The sequence below is a fragment of the Meriones unguiculatus genome, chromosome 7 (assembly GCF_030254825.1).
Source record: "Meriones unguiculatus strain TT.TT164.6M chromosome 7, Bangor_MerUng_6.1, whole genome shotgun sequence".
Classification (NCBI taxonomy): Eukaryota; Metazoa; Chordata; class Mammalia; order Rodentia; family Muridae; genus Meriones; species Meriones unguiculatus.
In genome coordinates, this window is record NC_083355.1 from 378,411 (window position 1) to 388,476 (window position 10,066).

At 40.4% G+C, this 10,066-nt stretch overlaps 1 protein-coding gene across 2 annotated transcripts; it reads left to right on the forward strand.

Moving 5' to 3' along the window:
* The first annotated feature begins 201 nt into the window (after positions 1-201).
* Positions 202-5,465, forward strand: LOC110543700 (olfactory receptor 6C6-like). Of its 2 annotated transcripts, XM_060388376.1 has the most exons (2): positions 202-1,101; positions 5,430-5,465. In XM_060388376.1, exons 1-2 carry the CDS (start codon positions 202-204, stop codon positions 5,463-5,465), a joined length of 936 nt encoding a protein of 311 aa, XP_060244359.1. The 2 variants fall into 2 exon arrangements, with proteins under 2 accessions (XP_060244359.1, XP_021485622.1); XM_021629947.1 differs by lacking the exon at positions 5,430-5,465 and having other exon boundaries at positions 202-1,158.
* Positions 5,466-10,066: the final 4,601 nt, after the last annotated feature.

The window sequence follows — 10,066 nt, forward strand, 5'->3', positions numbered from 1 at the left end:
TGCAAATGAGCAAGTTGCATAAGAATCTCAGAGTTCTGTCAACATGGTAATGTGGTGGAGAACATGAATAGCGATTTCTGTAAATGTATGTATATATTAAGCTTATGAATATAGAGTTTTTATATCTGAGAAGGAAGAAATATTTTTCTAGGTGTGATATTAACTTAATAATTTTTGTGGATTTGTTAAGAAACAAGAAAAATGAAGAACCAATCAGCAAAGATTGTGTTCATTTTGCTGGGACTGACCAATGACCCTCAGCTACAAATCCTGATTTTCCTGTTTCTGTTTTTCAATTATATCTTGAGCGTGATGGGGAACTTAGTGATCATCCTCCTCACCCTGCTGGATCCCCACCTCAAGACTCCAATGTACTTCTTCCTCCGGAATTTCTCCTTCTTGGAAATTGCATTCACCACAGTCTGCATCCCCAGGTTCTTGACGAGCATTCTCACAGGAGAAAAAATGATTTTGTACAATGCTTGTGTGGCTCAGTTATTCTTCTTTTTTCTATTAGGGGCCACAGAGTTCTACCTCCTGGCTGCCATGTCCTATGATCGCTATGTAGCCATCTGCAGACCACTGCACTACCCCATCATCATGAACAGAAAAGTGTGCCACCTGTTGGTCCTCAGCTCCTGGGTGACTGGGTTCTTAGTCATCTTCCCCCCTTTGCTCTTGGGACTCAAACTGGATTTCTGTGCCTCCAAAACAATAGACCACTTCTTATGTGACACTTCTGTCCTGCAGCTGTCTTGCACAGACACACGTTTAATAGAGTTTATGGCTTTTGCCTTAGCTGTAATGACACTTGTCATCACCTTGATCTTAGTGATCCTCTCCTACACACTCATCATTAAAACCATCCTAAAGTTCCCTTCAGCTCAACAACGGAGAAAGGCCTTTTCCACCTGCTCCTCCCACATGGTTGTGGTCTCCATAACGTATGGAAGTTGTATCTTCATGTACATGAAAACATCAGCCAAGGAAAGGGTGACTTTAAATAAAGGTGTGGCTGTGCTCAACACTTCTGTGGCCCCTTTGCTAAACCCTTTTATCTACACCCTAAGGAATCAGCAGGTGAAGGACTCTTTCAAACATGTGCTTCATAGATTTTGTTTGTTTAGAAACCGTGACACAAGATTTAGCCATAAATAATATGTTGTTGAAGCATGAACTACTCTCAAATGTATCATTTGTGATCTAGATCAATTCACCTATTGAATATTTTAGTCACTTTTTTTGCTAAGCCTATCTGACTGTTTCTGTGTTTTTTTATTAGTCCATCTTCCTAACTGAGAGGTGAAAGTGCTTTCTCAAAACCATAGTCTTGAATTATGCTTACAGGAAAATTCTGATAAAATTTTATGTACTTAATATTTATTCAAATGAAATTTGCTAGATTTAACAAGTCAATAAAGCTATTTTGAATGGCTTACTGGTAAGAGACACAGTAGAACATGATTATAATGTGCAGTAATCGGGACTGTCATAGCATATAGAAAATTTAATAATTTGGAAGATAAATTAAAGGAGATAGCACCACTTCCACTGAACCATGAAAAATGAATTATATGAACATTAACGAGTCCTATGGTGAGTGACATAAAACATGCTAAATAACTGAAAAATCTGTTTTAAAATGCTCCTGAAAAAGTGTTGATAATATGCTCTTTTGTTAGCTTAATTTATTTTTAATGTATAATGCCTTTTAATCGGTAAAAATAGTACTATATGTTTAAAAACAAACAAACAACAACAACAAAACCAAAAAAATGCCTGCCTCCAAACCTCTCCCAGGTGGCTCCTGTACTGGTAGGATAGAGGGCTGAGGGCTGAGGGCTGAGGATGGCTGAGAGAGAGCTCAGGGAATAAGGGAAGGTTGGCAGATGCCACAGATTATTACCAAGGAACCCTCTTTAGGGCTTACATTAAGTCCTTGCAAGTTAAACTTTCTATTTGTAATTAAGGAGTTTTTGTCCATTGCATGTTAACACTTCCTTGCAAGTTAAGGTTTTTATTTTCTTTTCCTTTAAGTGTTTAATTCTCATTCAGCAGGAAAAAGATAGACACCAGAAGCTGTATAGGAGAGGGAAAAGGACCAGACCTTACAACAGATCTCCTCTAAAAGATCACCCAGCAGGGGACTGAAGCAGATGCTGAGACTCATAGCCAAACTTTGGACAGAGCACAGGGAATCTTATGCAAGAAGAGGGAGATAGAAAGCTCCAGAGGGTACAGGACCTCCACAAGGAGAGCAACAGAAACAAAAATCTGGGCACAGGAGTGTCTTCTGAAACTGATACTCCAACCAAGGACCATTCATGGAGATTGGGAAAGAATCTTCACCAACCTTTTATCTGACAGAGGGCTAATATCCAGTATATATAAAGACCTAAAGAAGCAGAAAAGCAACAACCCAAGTAATCCCCTTAGAAAATGGGGAACGGAGCTAAACAGAGAATTCTCCATAGAGGAATGTCGAATGGCAGAGAAACATTTAAAGAAATGCTCAAGGTCATTAGCCATTAGGGAATGCAAATCAAAATGACCCTGAGATTTCACCTTACACCCATCAGAATGGCCAAGATCAAAAAAACTCAAGTGACAACACATGCTGGAGAAGTTGTGGTGAAAGGGGAACCCTCCTCCATTGCTGGTCGGAATGTAAACTGGCAGAACCACTTTGGAAGTCAATCTGGCGATTTCTCAGACAATTAGGAGTAGTGCTACCTCAAGGGCCAGCTATACCACTCCTAGGTATATACCCAAAATTAGCTCAAGTACACAACAAGGACATTTGTTCAACCATGTTTGTAGCAGCTTTATTTGTGATAGCCAGAAATTGGAAACAACCCAGATGTCCATCAACAAAGGAATGGATACAGAAATTGTGATATTTTTACACAATGGAATACTACTCAGCAATCAAAAAGGAAGAAATCATGAAATTTGCAGGCAAATGGTTGGATCTAGAAAAGATCATTCAGAGTGAAGTATCCCAGAAGGAGAAAGACAAACATGGTATATACTCGGTTATATAGACCTACAAGATATGATAAACATAATGAAATCTACACACCTAAAGAAGATAATCAAGAAAGTAGACACAGGCAAAGATGATCAATCCTCATTTAGAAAGACAAATGGGATGTGCATTGAACGTATGACAGGAGTCTACTGCAAAAGGCATCTGAAAGACTCTACCTAGCAGTGTTTCAAAGCAGACACTAAAACTCATAACCAAACCCTCGGCAGAGTGCAGGGAATCATATGAAAGAAGGGGAGTTAGTATGATATGGAAAGGATAGGAGCTCTACAAGGACCAAATATATCCGGGCACAGAGTCTTTTCTGAGACTGACAACCAAGGACCATCTATGGATATAACCAAAACTTCTGCTTGGATGTGGCCCGGGGTAGCTCAGTAACCAAGCAGTTTTCCAAAGTACAAGGAACAAAGAACAAGGACTATTCCTAACAGGATCTCAAGGGCAGGATCTTTGACCTCCCCCCCACCCTCAGGGGAGGAGCAGTCCTGTTTGGCCACAGAGGACTTTGCAGCCAGACCTGAAGATACCTGATAAAACAGTCAAATGAAAGGGGAGGAGGTCCTCCCCTATCAGTGGACTTGGAAAGGGGCAGGGAGGAGACCAGGGAGGGAGTGTGGGGTTGGGGAGGGAATGAGGGAACAGGATACAGCTGAGACACAGCGTTAACAAAATGTAACTAAAAAGAAAAATAAAAGTAAAAAAAAAAAAAAGAAAGAAAATCTTCCCGCCTCATAATAACCAAAACAGTAAGTATACAGAACAAAGAAAAGATACTAAAAGCTGCAAGGGAAAAAGACCAATTAACATATAATGGCAAACACATTAGAATCACACCTGACTTCTCAACGGAGACTATGAAAGCCAGAAGGGGCTTTACAGATATCATGCAGACCCTAAGAGAACACAGATGTCAGCCCAGGCTACTATACCCCGCAAAACTCTCAGTCCTCATAGATGGAGAAAACAAGGTATTCAATGAGAAAAATAAATTTCAACAATACCTACACACAAATCCAACGTTACAGAAGACAATAGAAGGAAAAATACAACCCAAGAAAACTAGCTACTTTCAAGAAAACACAGGAAATAATTAACCTCACTACAGTAAAACAAAAAGCAACCAAACACACAACCTTATGACCACAGGCAACATCAAAATGAAAGGATCTAACAGCCACTCGACATTAATCTCTCTCAACATCAATGGATTCAATTCTCCAATAAAAAAACACAGACTAAGAGAATGGATGCGTAAACAAAACCCAGCAATCTGTTGCATACCTAAGTCACAAAGATAGACATTACCTGAGGGTGAAGGGTTGGAAGATGGCCTTCCCAGCCAATTGCCCCAAGAAGCAAGCAGGAGTAGCCATTTTAATAGCTGATAAAATAGACTTTCAACCAAAATTAATAAAAAGATATTTGGAAGGACACTTCATACTCATCAAGGGAAAACTCCAACAAGAAGACATCACAATCCTGAACATCTATGCCCCAAATACAAGGGCATCCACATTTGTAAAAGAGACATCGATAAAATTTAAACCACACATAGATCCCCACACATTAATAGTAGGAGACTTCAACACCCCACTCTCAACAAAGGACAGCTCAACAAAACAGAAATTAAACAAAGAAACAATGTCTCCAACAGAAGTCATGAATCAAATGGAGCTGACAGACATTTATCGAATCTTACACCCAAACACAAAAGAATTTACCTTCTTCTCAGCACCTCATGGAACCTTCTCCAAAATAGACCATATAATTGGTCACAAAGCGAGCCTCAGATACAAGAAGATTGAAATAATCCCCTGTATCCTGTCTGATCACCATGGAATAAGCTGGACCTCAAAAACAACAGAAATAGCAAAAAGCCTACACATATATGGAAACTGAACAACTTGTTACTAAAAGACAGTTGGATCAGGGAAGAAATAAAGAAAGAAATTAAAATCTTCCTAGAACTCAATGAAAATGAAGACACAACATACCCAAACTTGTGGGACACAATGAAGGCAGTGCTAAGAGGAAAGTTCATAGCACTAAGTGCCTTCAAGAAGAAATTTGAGATAGCACATTCAAGCAACTTAATGGCTCACTTAAAAACCCTAGAAAAAGAAGAAGCAGACACACCAAGAAGGAGCAAACGGCTGGAAATAATCAAACTCAGGGCTGAAATCAATCAATTAGAAACAAATAAAACAATTCAAAGAATCAATGAAACCAAGAGCTGGTTCTTTGAGAAAATCAACAAGATAGACAAACCCTTAGCCAAGCTAACTAAAAGGCAGCGAGACACCATCCAAATCAACAAAATCAGAAATGAAAAGGGGGACATAACTACAGACACTGAGGAAATCCAAGCAATCATTAGGACTTACTTCAAAAGTCTATATGCAACAAAATTTGAAAATTTAAATGAAATGGACAATTTTCTTGATTGATTACACTTACCAAAGCTAAATCAGGACCAGGTAAATCAATTAAATAGTCCTATATCCCCCAAGGAAATAGAAGCAGTCATCGAAATTCTCCCATCCAAAAAAGCCCAGGACCAGATGGTTTCGGGCAGAATTCTACCAGATTCTACCAGAATTCTACCTTCAAAGAAGAGCTAACTCCAGTTCTTTTCAAACTATTCCACAAAATCGAAACAGAAGCAACATTACCAAACTCATTCTATGAAGCCACAGTCACCTTGGTACCTAAACCACACAAAGACCCAACAAAGAAAGAGAATTTCAGGCCAATCTCCCTTATGAACATTGATGCAAAAATACGCAACAAAATACTCGCAAACCGAATACAAGAACACACAAAGATATCATCCAACATGACCAAGTAGGCTTCATCCAGGTATGCAGGGGTGGTTCAGTATACGGAAATTCATCAATGTGATCCACCATATTAACAAATTGATAGAAAAAAACCACATGACAATCTCCCTAAGATGCTGAAAAAAGCATTTGACAAAATCCAACATCCATTCATGTTTAAAGTATTAGAGAGATCAGGGATACAAGGCACATATCTAAACATAGTAAAGGCAATATACAGCAAACCTATAGCCAACATCAAACTGAATGGAGAGAAACTTAAAGCAATCCCACTGAAATCAGGGACAAGACAAGGCTGCCCACTCTCTCCATATCTCTTCAACATAGTTCTGGAAGTCCTTGCTAGAGCAATAAGACAGTTGAAAGAGATCAAGGGGATACAAATTGGAAAGGAAGAAGTCAAATTATCACTATTTTCAGATGATATGATAGTATAGGTGAGTGACCCCAAAAACTCTACCAAGGAACTCTTACACCTGATAAACAACTTCAGCAAAGTGGCCGGATACAATATTAACTCAAAAAAATCAGTAGCCCTCCTGTATACAAAAGACAAAAGGGCTGAGAGAGAAATTAGGGAAACAACATCCTTCACAATAGCCACAAATGACAGAAGGTACCTCGGAGTAACCAAGGAAGTCTAAGACTTGTATGAAAAAAATTTCAAATATCTGAAGAAAGAATTAGAAGAAGATATGAGAAGATGAAAGATCTCCCATGCTCATGGCTTGGCAGGATTAACATAGTAAACATGGCCATCTTAACAAAAGCAATCTACAGATTCAATGCAATTCCCATCAAATTACCAACACAATTTTTTACAGACCTGGAAAGAACAATTCTCAACTTCATATGGAATAACAAGAAACCCAGAATTGCTAAAACAAACCTCTACAATAAAAGATCTTCTGGAGGTATCTCCATCGCTGATCTTAAGTTGTACTAGAGAGCAACAGTTTTAAAAACTGCATGGTACTGGCATAGAAACAGAATGGTGGATCAATGGAACCGAAGAGAGGACCCAGAAATAAACCCACACACTTATGGACACCTGATCTTTGACAAAGACGCCAAACCCAAACAATGGAAAAAAAGATAGCATCTTCAACAAATGGTGCTGGGCCAACTGGATGTCTACATGTAGAAAAATGAAAATAGATCCATACTTGTCACCCTGCACAAAGCTAAAGTCCAAGTGGATCAAAGACCTCAACATAAAACCAGACACATTAAATCGGCTTGAAAAAAAAGTGGGGAATACCCTTGAACTCATTGGCACAGGAGACAACTTCCTGAACAGAACACCACAGCACTGGCTCTAAGAGCAACAATCAATAAATGGGACCTCATGAAACTGAAAAGCTTCTGCAAAGCAAAGGACACTGTCATCAAAACAAAGCGACTGCCTACAGATTGGAAAAGAATCTTCACCAATCCTTTATCTGACAGAGGACTCATATCCAGTATATATAAAGAACTAAAAAAGCTGAAAAGCAACAAACCAAGTAATCCACTTAAAAAATAGGGAACAGAGCTAAACAGAGAATTCTTGACAGAGGAATATTGAATGGCAGAGAAGCACTTAAAGAAATGCTCAACCTCATTAACCATTAGAGAAATGCAAATCAAAAAAACCCTGAGATTTCACCTTAAACCCATCAAAATGGCCAAGATCAAAAACTCAACTGACAACACATGCTGGAGAGATTGTGAAGAAAGGGGAACCCTTCTCCACTGCTGGTGGGAATGTAAACTTGTACAACCACTCTGGAAATCAATCTGGCGCTTTCTCAGACAACTAGGAATAACGCTTCCTCAAGATCCAGCCATACCACTCCTGGGCATATATCCAAAAGAGGTTCAAGTACACAAAAAGGACATTTGCTCAACCATGTTTGTAGCAGCTTTATTTGTAATAGCCAGAAGCTGGAAACAACCCAGATGCCCCTCAACTGAAGAATGGATGCAGAAACTGTGGTACATCTATACAATGGAATATTACTCAGCAATGAAAAACAAGGAAATCATGAAATTTGCAGGTAAATGGTGGGACCTGGAACGGATCATCCTGAGTGAGTTGTCCCAGAAGCAAAAAGACACACACGGTATATACTCACTCATATAGACATACAACATAGGACAAACCCACTATAACCTGTGCATCTAAAGAAACTAAGCAAGAGAGAGGACCCTACTTAAAAGGGTCAATCCCCATCCTGAAAGGCAAAGAGGATGGACATCCGAAGAAGAAGAAAACAGGAAACAACCTAGGAACCTACCACAGAGGGCCTCTGAAAGCCTCTGCCCTATAGACTATCAAAGCGGATGCTGAGCCTGATGGCCAACTGTTGGGCAGAGTGAATGGAATTTTATGTAAGAAGTGGGAAATAGTAAGAGCTGGAGAGGACAGGGCCTCCACAAAGAGAGCAGCAGAACAAGAAAATCTGAACACAGGGAACTTCCCAGAGACTCATACTCCAACCAAGGACTATTCATGGAGATAACCTAGAACCCCTGCACAGATGTAGCCCATGGCAGCTCAGTCTCCAAGTGGGTTACATAGTAATGTGAAGAGTGACTGCCTCTGACATAATCTGACTGGCCTGCTCTTTGATCACCTCCCCCTGGGGGGGGAGCAGCCTTACCATGCCATAGTAGAGGACAATGCAGCCACTTTTGATGTGAACTGATGGACTAATTTCAGAAAGGAGAGGAGAACCTCCCCTATTAGTGGACTTGGGGAGTGGCATGCATGCAGAAAGGAGAGGGAGGGTGGGATTGGGAGGGGAGGAGGGAGGGGCTTATGGGGGGATAAAGAATGAATAAAGTGTAATTGATGAAAAATTAAAAAAAAAGAAAAAATAAAGAAAAGATAATTTAAGAACCTTAAATGACTTTCAAAAGTGGAGGAAAACATGGAGTTAGTCAATTTACATGGAGCATGTCTCACCCCTGGGGGCAATTGTCTCCTGAACCTACTCAGACCTCGGATATCACCACTGCTAGTTCTAGAACTGATGCAGGATGTTCCAATGAGGGGGTTAAGGCTTCTCATAATATTTCCTATAAGTCCACACCTGTTTGTTTATAACCCCCATTTTTATTCATTGTTAGCCAGATAGAGCCAAGTAATTGTGGTAATGATACTTGCTTTTTTGCCCAATGCTGGAATGCTAGTGAATTTAGGTATGCCCTGGTTACTCGCATGCCTCGCTGGGTGCCTGTGCCTGTTGATGCCCCTCACGCTATGACTCTCTTCAGACAGAAAAGGGATCTTGGAATTACAGCCGCCATTGTTACTGCCATCTCATTGGCGGCTGTTGGAGCTACCACCATGGCATTAGCCATGAGTCATACTATGCATACTGCTCAGACCCTAAATAATCTTTTAGCCAATGTAGCTCATGCTTTAGATGTACAAAAAGGAATTAATGCTCAACTAAAAAGAGACTTGATGGTGTTCAATCAGAGGATTGACCTCGTGTAGGAGCAAATTGATACCCTATGGCAAATCGCTCAACTTGGCTGTCAATGGAAGTATGCTGGACTTTGTGTCACTAGCATATAATATGAGAATTTTTCCCATGCTGCAAATCTGTCTAAACAATTGTCTAGCTATATTTTAGGTAATTGGACTGAAGAATTCGATACTATGATGGAGCAGCCGAGAGTGGCCATTGTTATGGCAAATTCTTCCAGAGTGGATGCAGGACTAGCCACAGGATTATCATCATGGATTGCTGCAGCCATGAAGGAATGGGCGGGCATGGGAGCATTAGCAGGCCTTCGGGTGTTGGTCTCCTTGGTTTGTCTGTGGTGTATATGCAAGATTAGAGTCTCACAACAGCGTAATGCAGCCATGATCATTCAGGCCTTTACAGCCATTGAAGCAGGACAGTCTCCCCAAGCATGGTTGGCTACCATAGACAGCTAAAATGTTATGCTCAGGATGCGAGGCTAAGCACTGCACTCAGGGTCAGCCGCTTTGGACCCAGAGAAGAGCAAGTCTGATTGCTTGTGGGTTGATGCCCCAGGTCCCGCCTCTGAGAAAAAGGTATTGGACGGGTCCGATGCTCTTTGGGTGGATGACACCTAAATGAACATTGGTACAAAGTCCCAATTTATTTCTAATATCAGAGATCAGATCTCTACTCTTGCCTGATGCATCTAAAAC

What these genes read in the sequence shown, in the direction of transcription:
- LOC110543700 (XM_021629947.1), top strand. Translation starts at nt 202, where the DNA reads ATGAAGAACCAATCAGCAAAGATTGTGTTCATTTTGCTGGGACTGACC.